The sequence below is a fragment of the Dicentrarchus labrax genome, unplaced genomic scaffold (genome assembly GCF_905237075.1).
Source record: "Dicentrarchus labrax unplaced genomic scaffold, dlabrax2021, whole genome shotgun sequence".
In the NCBI taxonomy this organism is placed as follows: Eukaryota; Metazoa; Chordata; class Actinopteri; family Moronidae; genus Dicentrarchus; species Dicentrarchus labrax.
The window spans coordinates 17,265,073-17,284,789 of NW_026136721.1; the positions used below are offsets into that span (position 1 = coordinate 17,265,073).

Consider the following 19,717-nt stretch of genomic DNA (forward strand, 5'->3'; position numbering starts at 1 on the left):
GTTGATCTTTGGAGATGCCACACGTTGAGTGTTCTTTTATGACCGGCTGGTGAGTTACACTTTTAAGCAATAGGAGAGGGAAATAATGAAATATAGGGAAAGAAAGCAAGAGGTCACTTTGTCTTGAAGAATTTCAGATGGTTAAAAGAAATGAGAGGTGACTTTCTGATAAAACGTAATATTCCTCTCTGCCTTGCAGTACAGTAAAGCTGTTTGTAGTGGTGGAAAGACCAATAGTAATACGGTACAAGTAGCTGTAGCACAGGCTACATGAATGGATGTTTACGAACAGGGTAAAAGAAAAATCCTCCAAAAAGTTAAGGCATGGTATCTATTACTGTGAGTGCACAATCCTTGTTTTGAACCGACTTTATTGGCATTAACAACCTGGACAAGTGCCACCAAATGCGTCAAGCAACATTTCTCTTTATACATAGCAACTGTCATCTCAATAGTACAGAGAATATCTATTTTTGTATATGATGTCACCTAAATTGCATCCAAGTTCCTCACCAGTAGAGACTCTTCATGTGGCGTATCACACCAGCAGAGGATGACATGTAATTTGAATCATACATTTTTATCGGTTGGAGTTCCTGTTGAGTGTGTCCGAATGACTGCTTGTGATATTTTTTTTTTTTACATAAAAAGGCATCGCCTTCAAAAAGATGAAGAGTGCCGTGGACATAAAAACATGCCACTCTCTATCCTAGAGGTGACCACAAACAAAAGAAAATAACATAAAAAAGCTATTACTCTGAGAAGAAACCTGCCAGCTTCATGCTCCCCAGGTGACACGCAATTAAAATCAAGTGTGCTTGACAGTTGGACTCTGTGGCATCCTTTTCTCACAAACAAAAGGCAAGAATAGAAAGTCAAACAAATAAAAATTACCTGCTATTATTCTTTAGAGAAAGTTGCAAGCGCAAGCCATCCTCAGTAACATGCTATTAAAGTCAAACCAAACCACACTGTAACAGTTAGACTTGCCACAGCGCAACAGTTCCATGGCAATAGGTCTGGAATTATAGCCTATACCAAGGTCTGCATCCGTTCAGTTACATTTACCCCAGATTGTTTACAATGCTGCAAAGTCAAAATCAATAGGGCCTGCCAAGAGGAGAACAGCCTAATGTTCCATTAGAAATCTCTGCTATTCAATTACAGCTCCAGAGTTGGAGAAGTTTCAGCTAGCTCAGGTCCCCAGAGGAGAAGCACAGAGAAAGTATGAGGCAGAGAGAGGGAGTAATAAATCTAAAACTGACAAACAGCAAAAATAAAGTTATGGCATCCTCCCACTTTCACCCACCCCCCATATTTTTCAGTCTTCCTTGAAGTTGCAGAACAAGCTCTGGATGAGAGGAGATCTTAAATTATTGTTGCTTTTAACTTTTTCATTATGTTTCATAGTTTATTTTTTTTTCAATCTCACTCTTTTGCAGTTTGAATAATCCATTTATGGGGCTTCATGCCTTCTTTCATACCTTACCTTCTTCCTTTTACATGCATACATATACATTATCACCACTGCGTGTGTGTGCCAGATATTGTTTTGTCTCCCCACGATGTGAAGCCCTTATCCAGGCAGCCAACTGCACATAACTAGGCCTGTCTCCGGGGAGCCAGTGTCACTACAGGGGTGGGAAAGAAAGACGACACAAAAAGAAAGTGATAAAGAGAGAGAGAAATGTCATAGACACAGGGTAGAGGAAGAAAAGGCCTAATAACAGGGAAAAGAGCCACATAAGAAGAAAAGTCAGATCAAAAAGATACAGAGGGACAGCAAGAGAGCAGAATAAATGAAGTTTTCTTTGTGCCTCCTGTTGTGGTTATAGGTCGTCATGGGGTCCCTATGGGGACAATTATAGGGCCTAGTGGCAAGAGTCAGTGTTTGTGTGTGTGTGTGTGTGTGTGTGTGTGTGTGTGTGTGTGTGTGTGTGTGTACGCGCACATGTGTGTGTCACTAAAGCCAGGCCTTTGTAGGAATAGAGCAGAGAGGGCAAGACACAAAGGGGACACTGCATCCACAGTGTGCCTTTTTAAAATACACCAACACACCTTGAAATACCCTAAACCTGCTGCTCTGAAGATAACCCCACAGCCTCTAGTTTATAATGGAATCATTTTCCAGGTAAATGCATACTATTACATGCTGTTCATATACTATGTAAATCCCCCATGTACACAGACTGTAAGAAAATGAAAAAAATAAATAATTAAATAATAATAATTAAAAAACATGCTTAAAACCATGCACAGCAACCATACATAGCTCTGTAAATTTCCCAACTTAGTCACACCACACCTGACCACTAGGTGGCAGTGAATTACCCTCCTCTTTGAATCACCTGACACTGTCATCAGCCACTTGTCTGCACAGCTCATTTGATTATTCTCCCATCATATTTTCCAGATAGTCTATATGTCCTTACTGCCAAAGGGGACTGTCCTCCAAACAAGAACGACACCACCAGTCGTTTAGGGAAGCATCATATATATACATATAAGTGACAAAGCCCTTTAGTGGTCATAGTAATGATGGGAGCAATGGAGGAAGTAAGGTGAGTCCACAAAAAAAGGGCCACTGCACTGTTTCCAACCATCAGTCAATATTGATTTTCTAACAGTATGACGATGATCTATACCTTTAACCTTATTAATGTTTATTACTCCAACCGTGACAATCTTAATGTAGTAATTTTAACCCAAACCATGGGTCTAAAGAACCAAGTTGTTTTTGTGCCTTAACCTATCCAAACCTTAATTGTAGCATGGTCAGATGATAAAACAGATATAAATGTCATGAGCCATGATTATCCTACAAACCTAAACCAATGAAAAGATGTCCAAAGATTATGCATGTATGAGAATTTGGCTGAGGTAGTTTATATGCTCTCTAGTATTTTTTGTAAGAATAAAATATAATTCTTCATTTGTTTATAATCACCAAATGTGTCCAAATACACCCAGCATCCTTTTAAGATGCCACTGATGTGCTCAATGGTGGAGGAATTACATACATGCTGTACATGCAGGACATGTCCTGGTGAGTCTGAGGGTTGGTGAATGCCATTTACCAGGGGCCAGGGCATAGTCTTAATCTCCTAATGAAACAAGTCATTATAGGAATAGAAGCCTACTGTTGCTGGAATTTAGAATTACTCAAAGATGTGTACCAATCACCCATGTAGCTCCTTGTTCAAGCTGCATATTCACAGTACTGTAAAATGAATGAGTCGTGTTCACTTCCTGGGAAGTGGGACAGCACATTCAGAAGGTCGTTCTGGCAGTAGCACATCAGTTGTACATATATGGAGTAGTACTGACTGTGGTTGAGATATGGGAACAGATGTGCACATGTGTGACCAGTCTATTCCACCGATGGGGTTGGGTAGACCAACTGTACAGGGGTATTTTATGTAATGTGTGGCCAGTTGATGTATTCCTTCCACAACTCACGAGAGAGTGCGGCTGATGGATGCCTGTGATATGCCCAGCCTGTCTCCAAGCTACTGTCCCAGTGGCTAGAAAGCCCCAGGTGGACAGTACCTACTTGTCTGGTGGCACAGGGTTAGTTGGTATGGCTCTGCAGTGCTGGGTTCAAACTATTTCAAAGCTCCATGAGTACAGCTCTTGGTAGCCTAAAGCGTCTCAAGAGGTACTCGTCACTCTCTGCAAATAGATTCACATGGTCCTGTAAGATGAGCTCCCTCCTTAGGGCACGATCTGCAACATCTCGCAGCAGCAGTAAATGGGACATTGTGCGAGTCGGCCTAAGGTGCAGAAAAAGGCCTACTTTGGGCCTATAAATAGCAGGATCGATCACTTATTAATATATGGCATGGTTCCCAATTAACATAATTGATTTATTTATTTTAAAAAACCATCATGCTTTGTAAAATAATTAATATAATCATTTAAAAACTATTATAAATGATAAAAAATAATATTGTAACTTTAATTCTATAAAATACAACTGCAGAATTTAAGAAAATGCAATAAACAATTATTTTGCTCAAACGTGTCAGCACTCAAAATCCGAAGAAAGAAAGAAAAGCATTGGTGAATGTCAGAATCTTTGTGAAAACTGCAGAGGTTAATGTGTTTTAATAAAGACATTTCTTCAAAAGAATGGTTGGTGAATGAGCTCCAATGTATTTTGTCATTTAATTTGAAGGACTCGGTCATTCCTGTTTACTTGCTACCACCTTTTACCTGCCCAAAACCTCTTTTGTTTATCTGATTCAGGCTTGCCTGCCTATTGATCAACCAGCCTGTAAGCTCAATCAGTATAGACCTTTTTGCCAAGCCTGTTACATCTGCATACACACCTTTTTGTTGATCTCCGGTACATTTGTTACACTATGATCTGTCCACAATGTGTACCCCGAATGAGCCTGATCTGTCCTGTGCCATGTGGCTCTACACGTATTGTCAGAACGCATACATTGTGCTGTGTATGGTATCTTCCAAGCGCTGGTTTGTGATGTTACTCCCAGGGCTGGCAGAGATTTTGGCTGCTTACCAGCTTTATTCTGTGGCCACACAGTCATTGCTCCAGGTTCTGTGTCTCTCAAAGCTTCCCTGGTGCTTTCAAATTCCTGTTGAGTACTTTTCCGTGCTCTCCAGTGCCTTCCAGTTCCTGCCTGATGCCTTGCAGTATTTCCTTGCCAGATCATCCATGCTGAATTGCTGCCAACTGCTCAAGCTTTTCCAGCCTGCTACCTGTTATATGTTTGCTTGATGCATACCTGAAACCTGTCTTCTTATCTTTTGCTGATGTTCTGCCTGATGACTGATCTGAGTTTGTTCATCTGAATCAGTCCCGACTGATAGTGACACTAGTAGTGCGCAGTTCTTGTTGAAAATGATCAAATTCATATATTGTATTGATTCCCTTTTTTGGCTTGTATGTATTAGGCACAGAAGAGGTAAGCAGGGAAATGTTCAGTACCTTACTTGAGCACCTGGGTGGTGCCAGTTTTGCCAGATTTTATTAAAATAGGACTTTCCTTTTTATATACACAACATAATAACCCACAAGCACACACATCATCTAAAATGATTAAAAAAAAAAAATCTCTGAGCACATTATCAGAACTTTCTTCAAAAACAAATCCAAACATGTTTGCGGCAAGGTTTATTCTGCCAAAACTACTGGCAATGTTGATGTATTTGACCTCACACTCAAAATACATGGTAACATCTATTTACCTGCAAGGCAGGTAAAACAAAACAAAACAAAACAACACTACAATTAAACCATTTGACCCTTCCAGGAGATATGGAAATTAAGGCCACCGTGTAAAAAATGTGACACACAATACTGACTCTAAGAACCAACAAATGCCATTTCTCTCCATGTCTTTATTCCAACAGCTAGTTTATCTCCGTCTCTGTCTCTCATCCCTCTTATTTGCCTTTGTTTCTCTTTTCTCTATCTTTGTCTTATATTCTCTCCCACATTTCTAGGTCTGGTCCCTTTGACATCCTTCTGACCTCCTTCCTTTCTTTTTTTTATTTCCATTCCCTTCTTCTCTCCTGCACCCTGTCTTTTTCTCTCCCTCTTAGCCAGCCAATCTAATTTCTCAGAGTGTTGTTGTTGTTGTTAGTGTGTGGTTTATATGCAGTGTTCTGTATTTAGCGCTCTCTGGGAGTCACAATGTTCCATTTACCTTTCCCACAATGCCCTGCTGGGGAATGGCCCCGATTATGCAAAATGTGCATGTGTGTATGTGATGTTTTTGAATAAGGCATAATACAGCTGCGTGGGAGCGATGTCATCTTCATCTTCTCCTCCATTTCCCTGTTTATTTCTAAAATGTATTTTCTCAAGCTATACATTTAAAGGAGCTTAAATCTCTTCTTCAAGTCTGACTTTTGATTCTTACAAGTGCAAAAAACAAAAATAAAATACGATGTAGCTCAATGCAGACTAATGTTTAAAACATGTTTTGAGCTGGTGATTATCAAACCTTCAGTTTAGTGTCTGACTTGTCAGCCAGTAGCAATATTCAATTTCAAAAAAGGGGGCCAACAGAAAAACTTTAGGAACCACTGAGAGCAGACTTTATATTGTAGTTTACATCACTTGTCTCAGCCTATTTATTGAAACACGTAGGTATACATTTCTGAAAAACAAAGCTCAGTCTCCTCTTTACTGCGTCAAGCATTAAAATCTGCCTTCTTCTCATCTTACTCCTTCTCCTCTTTCCCCTTCCTGTTTGGAGACACTTTGACTAATAAGTCAGGTGCAAAATGTTATGCATGTCTGTACTGATTCCTCTAATGTGCATCAACATAATGTCTACCTTTCCTTCATTCAGTCAGTCTTGTTCTCTTTCTCATTTCTTCTTGCATTTGTAGGCTTCTTTTCCTCTTCCAATTCTCTGTCAACATCTCTATTTTCCACTTAACCATCACTATCTGTGCTGAAGTACTCTTATCTCCTCCAGTTACCTAGACCCAAGGTATCCGCTTTAGTTTGTCTTTTTTTTTTGTCTTGACTAATGATATGGTAGGTATTATTTTAATGGGTTCTTGGTGTGTGTGTCCATGCAACTAGCTAGCCTATATCCACCACAGGCCAGGACAGTTTGCCAAAAGCTCCTGGAGCCAACTCAGCAAGTTGTTTTTGTATACTTGTTTTAAATTTCTCCTGTGATATATCGTCTAAATGTTTGTATACTAGATACAGTGGGGAGAAGAAGTATTTGATACACGGCCGATTTTGCAGGTTTTCCCTCTTACAAAGCATGTAGAGGTCTGTAATTTTTATCATAGGTACACTTCAACTGTGAGAGACGGAATCTAAAACAGAAATCCAGAAAATCACATGATTTTTAAATAATTAATTTGCATTTTAATGCATGACGTAAGTATTTGATCACCTACCCGCCAGTAAGAATTCCGGCTCTCACAGACCTGTTAGTTTTTCTATAAGAAGCCTTCCTGTTCTCCACTCATTACCTGTATTAACTGTACCTGTTTGAACTCATTCCCTGTATAAAAGACACCTGTCCACACACTCAATCAAACAGACTCCAACCTCTCCACAATGGCCAAGACCAGAAAGCTGTGTTAGGACATCAGGGACAAAATTGTAGACCTGCACAAGGCTGGGATGGGCTACAGGACAATAGGCAACAGCTTGATGAGAAGGCAACAACTGTTGGTGCAATTATTAGAAAATGGAAGAAGTTCAAGATGACGGTCAATCTCCCTCGGTCTGGGGCTCCATGGAAGATCTCACCTCGTGGGGCATCAGTGATCATGAGGAAGGTGAGGGATCAGCCCAGAACTACACGGCAGGACCTGGTCAATGACTTGAAGAGAGCTGGGACCACAGTCTCAAAGAAATCCATTAGTAACCAGTGATGGGAATAACGGTGTTAAAAATAACGGCGTTACTAACGGCATTACTCTTTTCAGTAACGAGTAATCGAATTGATTACTCTTCCCATCTTAATAACGCTGTTACCGTTACTGCCAAAAATGCGGTGCGTTACTATAATTGAAGCTGTTTTTTTTTATCAGACCAACTAGATCTTTGAGCCGAGAGGCAAAGACTTATATTTACTGTTATTCCTTGGTTAGTGGGCAGTGCAGGAGACAAGCGCATAAATGCTGACAATTGGCTGAGGTTGAGTAAAATTTCATGGTAAGCCAATCAGAGGTAGAGTTAGGCAGGTGTTGGAAAGCATGCATAGTCGACACACAACGAACAACACAAGCGAGTCAGTCAACGAGAGACAGGTATGGCGAGTTGTGTTGCATCTTATTACATTTGCACTAAAAAGAGTGTATATATTTTTTGAATACATTTTTGGTACATTGCTTTAAGAGCATAATTTAATTTTGATTTAGATAGATTGTCAATGGCCAGAGAAAGAGATTTATTTTTATGGAGATGTATTTTTTTATTTCTTATGTATTACCTGTTTATATTTGGATTCCTTAGTTTTGCTATACATTGTACTTTTCAGTTAGATTGAAAGCACCTCATATTGTTACACTGTTCTACTTTTTCGAGGAAGAAAACACTTGAAGTACAGTATATCTACCGATTTTCTGAAGTTTTTTTTTTTTTTATTTGCACTACAAAGAGTGTATATATGTGTTATTTATTTCTGGTATAGTGCTTAACAAGCATAATTTAATTTTGCCCAATTGTGGCCTGTTGAGAGGCAATAAATATAAGAAAGTTCCAAAACATCTATTGTGTTATTTGTATCAATCCACTATATAAACATAATATCTACATACATGGCATTTGATTGGAGGCTAGTCTCACTTTGTCCCACAGCAACATTAAAATAGTTTAGATTTGTGTACATTGTTTGTGTTAATGTATTCTATGAAGTGTCCATCTCATTATAATATTCAGATTTATCATAAATAATTGAACAAACACATGTATTTGAGTTCCGTTAAAGAGGGGTGGAGGTGGGGTCACATTTGAGCATTTAAAAATTTACTTAAAAGTAATGCAAAAGTTACTTTCTGAAGTAACTAGTTACTTTTATAATTTGTAACTGAGTAACTAATTTAGTTACTTTTTGGAAGAAGTAACTAGTAACTGTAACTAATTACTTTTTAAAATTAACTTGCCCAACACTGTTAGTAACACACTATGCTGTCATGGATTAAAATCCTGCAGCGCATGCAAGGTCCCCCTGCTCAAGCCAGCGCATGTCCAGGCCCGTCTGAAGTTTGCCAATGACCATCTGGATGATCCAGAGGAGGAATGGGAGTCTCATGAGACAAAAATAGAGCTTTTTGGTCTAAACTCCACTCGCTGTGTTTGGAGGAAGAAGAAGAATGAGTACAACCCCAAGAACACCATCCCAACCGTGAAGCATGGAGGTGGAAACATCATTCTTTGGGGATGCTTTTCTGCAAAGGGGACAGGACGAATGCACCGTATTGAGGGGAGGATGGATGGGGCCATGTATCGCAAGATCTTGGCCAACAACCTCATTCCCTCAGTAAGAGCATTGAAGATGGGTCGTGGCTGGGTCTTCCAGCATGACAACGACCCGAAACACAGAGCCAGGGCAACTAAGGAGTGGCTCCGTAAGAAGCATCTCAAGGTCCTGGAGAGGCCTAGCCAGTCTCCAGACCTGAACCCAATAGAAAATGCTTTTTTTGTTATTCTCAACATTTTAAATGAATATGAATGTATTTGTCGCAGTGTTGGATGTGGTATATGTATTCTGAGATGTCAGATACATCAAAACTAAAGCATATGTAACGTGTAAAAACATGATTTACACCCAAAAAAATAAAAAGATAAATATTCTTATTTGAATGTAATTTTGAATTGCTAGTCGGCTCCTCTGCAGCAAGGAACTCAGTGCTAAACTGTCACTGTCGCTCTATGGCTCTGTCTTTTGTATCCCCAGCTCTCCACAGTATGTCTCTTCACAAAGCAAGCAGGAGACCGTTGTGTCCTCAGGGAGTTTAATGGATATTTCTGATTCAACATGTTCCCCCAATGCAACCACACTTCACAGTAAAAGTGCAGTGACTTTCAATATCAAAATAAGAGCATGCCTGCTGTTTAGAAAATGTGAGGGCGACTTGCTCTTTGCTTTCATGTAAGAATTTAAGCTATACCTCATACACACAAATTTGCACACACACAAACGTACATTGGCTTTCTCAGTGACACAAAACATCAATATCTGCTCAAAAGAAAGTAAAAATTAAAGCTTTGAAAACAAAAATATCAATAGATACTCACTGGTGCATGCAACCCTCACACACAGATTATCACACAGGCTTATAAACACTATGGTTGATTATCACACAATACACACAGTATACAGAGACAGACAGAGGCACAAACAAACAAGCTTATATCATACAGTGTAACGGTTCAAAGAAAACAAAACCACACTGTGTAAAATAAATATATAGTGTAGCTTTTTTGTATCACTCTCCCATTTCATTATTTTTCTTGTATTGGCTCTAATCTTTCACTTTTATGGGTGACAGAGAGTTACGCCCTAAACACATAGAAGTGGAGATTATTTGTCCTGTGCCCCACATGTCAGTAGAGTTACAGTATATATAAAGTAACTAAAACGGTTGTGTGGTCAAGTGTTACTCTCATTAGAATTTAGACCTATAGATGGGTTTCTATCCACATATTTAAAAGACAGCATGTTTTGATCTAACATTTATGCTCACTTCTGTCTTGCCTTTAGTAGGCTTTATCAATTTTATTGACATTTACATCGTCTTAAAGTTGATTTAAGCATCGATTTGATTCTGTCCACTTTTCAGTTGAGCACGGTAGAGAAGATTCACCCGAAGTAAAAACAATAGTTTTCAAGACAGTCTGTGGCGATCAGACCTGGCATACAAGCCTATGATCGGTGTCACATTCTCAGTTAAATAATTCCAAAATTCAAAGTCAGGCAGTGGCATTTTATTCACTGCCATCTTGGAAGCAATACTCGGGGATGCACTTGACTCATGTTTAATCATGTTGATGTGAATGTGATTCTGCATTTATGTCCCATGGGAAATAACCTGCATAGTAAGTGATGCTTTCTTCATGAGAATACCATTAATGTCAGCTTTCAGGTGATGGAAAGTAACATGGGAACAAGAAGATTGACTCCAATTTCTCTGACTTCATTGACATGACTCTTGAGTCAAGTCTAGAAAATGTTACACTGATTAGAAACAAAATAAATGATTTATCACTTTTCAATCACTGTAAGTAATTGTAAGTGCATTTAAAGAAGTACTCCTTAATTTTAAATTAATTTATTTCAGTTTTATTGGTTGAGAATAGAGCAGATTTGATTTGAGAAAATTGATTTGTGATTTTGGGATGTATGAATAAAATCGACTTGACTTGACTTTTAGGTTGGCAATGCAATTGTATCATCACAATATTACATTCAAGTGCACAGTGAGCTGATCTGTAAAGCTTGCTGTATGCATCTATATCTACAATGTTTGGCAGTGTTAGACATGTTTGGGAGCCTCAATCATACAGACAACATTTGCTTTTCCTTACAATTATTCACTTCTGATTTGTGAGGCTGGTTCTAGGAATGTGACTCACATCAACAGCTGAAGTACTGAAAACGTGATTCATGCTGCACTTGAAAAGCATCCATCGTATTTCTCTTCTACACGAGTGGTCTTGATAGCTCTTAGGGTTATCATGTCATACATTTGCAACAATGTCAATGCAAATACAGCATTGTCCATTACCCTTCACTGCCCAGTTAAGAATAAATATCTAATGTAAGTAACATTTCGAGATCTTAGAAGCAGTTTCTACTTAACTATCCCACTCATAAACGTGTCAACACAAGCATTTGTTGATACTCCTTTCATCTCCTCTTAAAACCCTCTTCCCTTCCTCTTGCCTCTCTTCTCTTCCCTAATTACTTTTTTCTCCACACTCATCCTCTCCTTCACCCATTCCACAACATATCTCGTCTCACTTTATTCCATCTCTTCATGTCATTCTTCACTCTTTATAATCCCTACTCTGATCCTCAATTCCCTTCTATGTGTTAGCTCACTTGTATCCTTTCTTTCACCTCTTTTGTTTTTATTCACCATCCTATTGGTGTTTTATATCCCTCCTACATTTTGTACCGTGTCTTATGTAGATGTTAGTACATTCTTCACTCAAGCTCCCCATTCCTCCTGCTGTAATTCCTCTTTTTCTTTCTCTTGACACTATTCTAGTTTTCTTCAGGTTTCTGTAGTTCTCTGACTGTAGCCATGTACCACATATTACAACATATATGATCATGTAGTGAAATAAAATGCAGTGTTTCTGACAGTATATTAAAACAATTTACCAAACTATGTCATAACTAACTGACTACACTGGGGGTAATGTTTCTCACTAATAGTATCTGCTGTACAAAGCATACACATCAGTGTTAATGGGGTTTCAGGTTCATCTACATGCTTGACAAAACAGAAAGTGGAAGAGGAAACCAATGCTAAAGTAGTTTGAAGTAACCTATCCCAACAGACAGAGGGCCTCATAAGAAGAAGTATTAGCATTAATAAGGGACTGCAACCACTAAAAGCAATGCAGGGTTTTAGTATGATACAGATTTATCACACATTTTTTAGCTTCACAGTAATGACAAATAACATGACAGCTGTATGGAGTATTAAATATTTCATACATTTCCTGTCTATCAAATGTCCTATATCTTTCTCTCCTGCTCCTTCACACTATTAATCTCTTGCTTCCCCTCCCTTCACATAAACACACACATACACACTTACAATGTGTTGGTGACAGCATGACACTATTAAAGTCAACCCCCCTGCTTACTATTCAGGCGCACACACACACACACACGGTCGAGCTCACATACACACAGCGTTACAAGGATTGTCCTATATAGAGTGACATAGTGTCCATGTTGCCTCAGCTGACGGGATCGATGATGATTCTGTGTGTGATGAATGGAGATATGGAAGAGTGCTGGTCATATGCAGCCCTATAATATGTCACATGACAAATAGACCCGACTGCTGGGAGCAGCATCTGATTTCTGCTCATTATAGGGGTTGGAACATAAGGGCATATACATACACATGCACACATGACTACATTAACGTCAGAATCAAAGTGAATAGTGAAACAATGCATAGGTTTTAATTCTATAATGCAGCAGACTTTCTTTTTGAGCAATAAAGGCACAAACACTCTGCTTACACACACACTCACACAGACGTGGTCTTACCCTACGAGACTCGATCTCTTTGACGTATAAAGGCAATAGGAATTCGGACACTCCCTCCAATCTGACACCTTCTTTGGTCACCCGCAGATTCCCCATGCCATCCTAAAAAAACAGATACATACAGAGAGAGATAGAGAAAAATGTGGTGGTTATGTCAATGACAAGTTGAGTGAAACAATCAAAATTCTGGGCACATATAGTTTCCATAGAATCAGAGAATCCAGTGATGCTTTGCTCATACACATATCACACACATTTAGGAGGATCTATTGGCAGAAATGGAACATAATATTCATAGGTATGTTTTCATTAGTGTTAAACCATCATGTTTCTACAGTAGCCCAGATTTAAAAAAAACAAACACTGGCCCTTTCGCATTTTTTTTCAGTGTTCCAGCCACCATAATTTAAACTTCACACTTGGTTGGATAAAGGGGTTTTTGTTCTGCAATCTCTCCGCTAGGTGCCACAAAATCCTACACACTGTTTCTTTAAATAGTCCTATCATATTATATATAGTAAACAAGAAAGAGAACAGTGATAAGAGTCAATTGCCAAGTTAGTCAGTTCATACAAGTGCATCTGGCAGTTAAACAGACTGGGAATCAGTTAAAAAAAATAGCTATGATTGGTTCAAATATCTTCTGGTTTCAGAAGGCCTCACATTTTCCAACTTCTAATCCCGTGTCTCGGAGTTAAATGTCCAATTGTCTCTATTTATATATACTAACTATAATGTATATTGTATATATTTATATGTATCCATATTTATTCCAAAATATTATTTGGGACAACTAGCTAACCCCATCCATCATATAAAACCTCACTTGACTGTAAGCTTACACCATGTGTTAAATGTTTAAATGTCAGATGGGAAAAAAACTGTGTTGTCGGGGTAATTTGTCCCTCATAAAGATCTGACAAAGTGTAGGTAGAGGTTCTTCATGACTCTGTTTCTCACCACAGCCAAACATCATTTCACGTGACTTTAAAGGGCCAGTGAGTAAGATTTAGTGGCATCTAGCAATGAAACTGCAGATTGCAACCAACATGTAATGACTGGAGTACTCAATAGCACAACTCAGAGATAGTAGGATCTTAAAAACAAACAAAACTAATCCCATAGGGGAAAAGGCAAAAGGCTAAGTCAGGAAACTATCAAAGATCAAAATAACCAAGAAAGCTAAAACTAAAAGTAATGCTGGAACACAACTCTAAGAACAAAGATGAACTGGCAAACCGACATGGCAACAGACGGACTACATTCACTAGGGAGAGAAGGATGGGGTGCAGGAGGTGAATTGTCTTAAACAAGAGAAGAGATGAGTATACAAAAAAAAAGGACAGTAAAAGCTAAAGACCCTATCTGGAGCCGGTGTTTGATTTGTCCATTCTGGGCTACTGTATAGAAGAGTTTAGGATCAGCTCCCTCTGTAGATAAAAAACGCTCATCCTAAAGTAATAAAAACACAACAATTCTTATTTATTAGGTGAGTATACACTAATGAAAAAATACCTACATTACATTTATGCCAATAGATCCTCCTAAATGTTACACACTAGACCTTTAAGACTAAAAATTATCAGTGATATGAGGAATTGAAGCCAATTTACAGAACCAAAATTAAGACGCAAAGTTGTTAAACATATAACCATCTGAGTATTTACCCTGCAAAAGTGGCTTAACTTCAGAGAAAATCATTTGTGGACAATTTTACTTATGTCAGTCCTATCCACATCTTACAAAAAAGAAAATATGGCATTTGTCTTGTTTGCCTTGCAAATTTGTCTTAATATCAACATTAATGTCTGTATTTAAGACATTTACACTATTGAAGGTCTTAGGTTTAGACAATTTATGACATGTGCAGAGCTTTTAAGGATCTCCAGATACCCAGTAGTACTTATTAAAATTAGTCATTGATGAGCAGTGTAATATTGATGCGAGATGGGAATATCATGTATTCACACAGGTCTGCTTCATCTACATTCAGATCATGTTTTACAGAGAACATTTTTTACAGTCTACTAGGAATGTATTTTTAATGTGAGCATGTGATTATTAATACATATATTCAACATCAAAGCATCATACAATAACCATCACACCCCAAAACAGAGAAAGGAAGGTAGGGGAACAGGAGGGGGAAACTGTAAGTTACAGTTTGATGTACATGTTGTGCTCACTTTGTTAGCGTTAAGCAACAACATATCCAAGAAGCCTTAGCCATTGGCAAACTGCCAACACCTCATGGGAGCTGCAGTTTTAAAATGCCAACACTATAGTTGTTTTATTTTTGTCAAAACAACAAGGTGCTGAAATTTTAGATAACAATTTAGCTTACAATGCAGACAGAAAACCCCAGGAACACATTTCAGCTTGTCAGAAAGACTGATGAAGACACCCCTACTGAGAAAACCCATGGAGTTATGGAAGCGAGTGGAACAACTAGGGAAAGGGGGAAGACTTTGGCTCTCTATGGGGATCCTCTTCATACAAAGGTCAATGCACTAAGCTCACAAATTACACATTTTAAGCTAAAAATCCTACTTACATTACAATGAGATAGAGCTGCAACAAATTAAAGTGAATTTATCTTTGTTCTTTTAGACCTTTAGTTTTACTTTGCAATAACTCTGAACTAATAACAAATAACCTCTATTTACTTCATCAACACTACAATTAAACAAAACAAAGGAGTTTCTTTCAGCCTCGTTGGATCATCAAATGGTAAAAAAAGAACATACACAAATTCAAGCACCACTGCTTCAATAGGGACTACATTGCTTTCTACAGTTTCATAAAAACAAAGTAAAAACAGCAGCATAAGGCTATGAGCCCTATAAATAAAGATGTATAAATCACACATTCAGGTTGTGTGCTTAACATCGCAGCACCATTTCTGATCAGCTGACCGGCTCTCTGTGATAAAAATGGCTTTGTGCCGGTTTGTGATCAGTCGTGCTGCATTTTACAGATTCCACACGAGTGAATGCTTGAAAGATTGTTGGATCAGACTTACATGGTAAGATTAAATTCCTTTCAAACAGCCATGCAGGGTATTAGGATAGTAGGGGCTTTTACAGAGCAAAGAGGCAGCTACTGTACCATGTCAAATCGGTGCTTAGGAGAGTGACAGTGGAAGGAGTATAGCAGCACTACAGCTGTTCTGATCATGTCTTGTGTCAAGAGTTTGGTGAGGTTTCTAGGTATTGTGGTAGGTTTCATGGAGACACATGTCTATTGATTAAGCAAATTCAGTAGTTGAAACTTTCATAGATGCTGATATCATTGCCTTACCGGTATCATCAGCTGAGCTGATAAGAGAGCTGAAACCAACAGAATTGAATTGGATGGTTAACATTTAAGGATAAACCATGTCAGTAGGTAAGAAAGCTTTATGGCCAATGAATTCTAGAAAAAGGTGTGCTGGAATACAGGTTGGGGAATTGTAAGGAGAGTCCACAGAAAATATTTTAATATAACTGTAATTATCGAAAATTGGTTATTACCACACTTGTTTAGTGCCAGTGTTATTTCCCTTTATTATTGATAAAGTCTTAATAAAAACAAAGATCGCAGGTGTGTTCCTTGGTTATTCTGAAATAACTTTCCTCAGGGCAAACATTTTCAGGCTCAAAAAGTTATGAGTGTGAAATAAAGTTCTTGTGGGAGGTAAGGCTCAAACAAACATTGCGGATTGAACCAATTCAGCCTTCAATTGCAATAACTCTTGCACAGAATGTGTCGCTCGATGACAACAAATTAGTTTTGCTTCCCTGGTTCCCAGCTTTCTTTTCATGTTCACAAATATTGATGAAACTGTCCATGAAGATAGGAATTCTGTTCGGAGTGCTGCAGCGAATTATCATTAATTGTTTGGTGCAACAAACCAACAAAGCCTTTCAAATTAGAAATGTACTCAAGAGGTGGGGGGGTCAGTGAGGGAAAGAATTGGGAGAATAAGACAATGAGGAGAGCAGGAGAGGAGGACAAGAAATACAGCAGGGGAAATACAAAACTTTAGGAATAAATGACATACTGTAGAAACAGAAGAAATTTCAAGCTCAAGCTCATTAGTTGCATAGTGGAGGTGAACATATATAATATAAAAGTAGTAAAGCAGATATTGAAAGTAACTCAGTCTATAGAAGATGGAGAGGAGTCAAAAAACAAGTCATCTTAAAAAAAGCATGTAAGTCCAACATGAGAAAACAGGAAGATAAATAACATTCCAAAATTAAGTACAAGAAAATAGTTTTTTCCTTTCTGCTGATGTTGATATTTATATATTTATATATACATATTTATACGTATTATAACAGTTTGACAAATACATTTTTATAATTCTGTCTATTCACAGGTTTCTTTTGTGCATATGGATCTTTAGACTATTTGCTCATCTCATTATTATGTCTGTGTTATTGGTTGACCAGTTAACCCATTGATGTCCGCAGCGGAATTGTAGTTTCCTTTACAGCACTTAAAGCTGCAGCAGGTAACTTGAACATACGCAATGCAAAACCTTCCACGTTTCTCGTTGCTGCTCGTATCACGGTCTCCTGTCTGTCTCTCTGTGCCTGTGTGTGTGCGTGGTGATCTACACTCTCTGTCTTTGGGATCCCTGTCTGTAATCCAGTACACCTGACTCGTGACTCGTCTTCTCAAAGACACCACTCCAGTGCTCCGTGGCCCCAGGAAAGAGCGCCACAGGCTCCAGAGGCAGCTGCAAAGTGCGACACATCTAACAGCAGGATTAGAGGATGGATCGGATATCCTTATTGACTGCTTCATCAACACTCTACAGCAGAGATTTTTCCAGGAGAGGAGCGCCGTATTATTGGACTGTCACACTAACCTCTAATAACACAAAAAAGGAAATGCTTTGTGCCAGTGAAAGACGCGTGGCTAGTAGCTAACATTACACCACACACACCGCTGTCTCCCCTCAAAAGTTATTCCCCACTGTGGGACATGTTCACACACACATTCTGTAATAAAGGCTGTTTTTGGCAAAAGAGGGATGGGCAGTTTTTTTTATTGCTTTTTTTTTTTTCTGTGTCTACAAAGCTCCTCCTGAAGCAAAAGCATGAGAGGGGTAAGGAGGGAAGTACAATGTGTGCACAGACAGCGACTGACAGTGTGTTAGAGACTCTTTGTGGCTGTGATTGGTTGTTTTCATTCAACCGTGGTGGATTTTTTTAAAATGTCATTAGTGGCACTTAGGATGAGCCAGAGGAACCAGAATGTTTCACATATCTTTCTCATGTACTACTGTCAGGAATATAAAGACAGTTTCAGCAAATATGACAACGTTACTGTTACTACTTGCTGACCTAAACTCAAATTCATTGATATTTTCCAGTAAATATCAGTACGTATGAGGCTAGCTTTTCTTGACATCCCTTTTTTAGATGCTAGTCACTAGTGGTAGCCTTTTTTTAGTTTTTTAACAATAGATTAGGAATTTCAGATTTTCTTAAATTTTGATAAAAACATATTCTGGACTGTTACAATATAGATCCAAATAGGGAAATTATAATCTGTTGCTTTTTTTTTTTTTGGTCTAGTATTTCCATTGTGTAGATCTTAGATACATTTTATAATGTATTCTTCTGAGACAAAATGAGTTACCCCTAGTGACAAATGAGTATATTGAACATTAAATGTTGTATGATACAGAAATGGTTGTATCTCTTCAAGGAGTTATGTCAAATGCTTGGTACCACTGGATTCACAACAGCTTCAATTTCAATAATATTTGATCTGGTGTAAATATTATATAACATGTCAAATGTTGAACTTACTTTTATTTATGTATCTATTAAGAAAGAGAATCAGCTTTGTATAACTACCTAAATAAAAATGTGAAATAAAAAAATTAGAATTTGTCATGTGTAGCCACCTTTCTTGACAGGTTCTATGGCAAATTCTGTGTTTCCACCTCAAAACAATTCTGTCGGGTTTTTCCTCAACACACTCAATAGAGTCATTAATGGTTGGGTTCAATCATTTCAATGGACTGCGTCATTAACAACAAGTCCCCTCAACACGCAGCTCACCTGTTGTTATGAAAATAGAATTGCGGAACCATGCACTTTCCCGAATATTTACAGGTCATTCTCACTGAAGCTTCTAAGCCCAAAGAATGGTTTTCAGGAAAGCCCTGTCAGCACTGATACATTTTATTATAATTCTGTAATAAAACACACATCATAACAGAGGCGTGCAACCTTCACAGTCTGATACGTGATTTTTCACAAAAGACCAATCCTAACTTTATATATTGGAAATCCACACACACATACATACCTATAAAAGCGATAAGAGTGTGTCAGATCGATAAGTTAAACCAGCCAGAGGTTTTCAGTGTTGTTCTTAGATCTATAGTCATTACACTGAATATACAGTGGAGCACAGAGCTTATTCAATAAACAATAACACAGCAGGCCTGGGGACTCACAAACTTGCTTACTCCTTAGAATATATACACACACTGTCTCTCTAACACACATGCACACACACACACACACACGCAACTACACATCCTCAGTATACAGATAGAGAAACAATAGTATATACCTTCACTGTGTATAAACACAGGTACTATTATACAAAATGCACACACACACACTGAGGGAGAATGGCACAACTACAGAATTAGCTCAGTTTGAACAAATTCACACTCACGACATCCCCTGCAATGCTACTCTAATCCTCCCTCTCACTCTCTCTGTCTCTCAATTCCAAAAACACGAAGACGATGATGTAAAAATTAATCAGGTGGTTTTTATTCCACCTCACTGCTCCACTGTCCAACACTCAAGCCTCATTCTGATTGAACATGACAGCTCTCCCTCTTTCTCCATATATCTCACACACTGCTCATCTTTTTGTTTCATTTTCAATCCAGTATGCATCATTTGCATGAATGGTACATGAACAATATGGCCAAAGCCTAGAATATAATGGGA

General features: G+C 38.3%; 1 protein-coding gene and 1 long non-coding RNA gene across 2 annotated transcripts in view; one reads left to right on the plus strand and one right to left on the minus strand.

Moving 5' to 3' along the window:
* LOC127355122 (zeta-sarcoglycan) overlaps positions 1-19,717 on the minus strand; it is a 337,940-nt gene that overhangs the window by 92,944 nt on the left and 225,279 nt on the right. The window contains exon 3 of the mRNA XM_051385619.1: positions 12,744-12,845. Within this exon, the coding sequence (XP_051241579.1) occupies positions 12,744-12,845 (102 nt within the window). The remainder of the gene's footprint in view (positions 1-12,743; positions 12,846-19,717) is intronic.
* Positions 1-19,717, plus strand: part of LOC127355131 (uncharacterized) — a 468,532-nt gene that overhangs the window by 62,111 nt on the left and 386,704 nt on the right. The gene's annotated exons all lie outside the window — the stretch shown is intronic.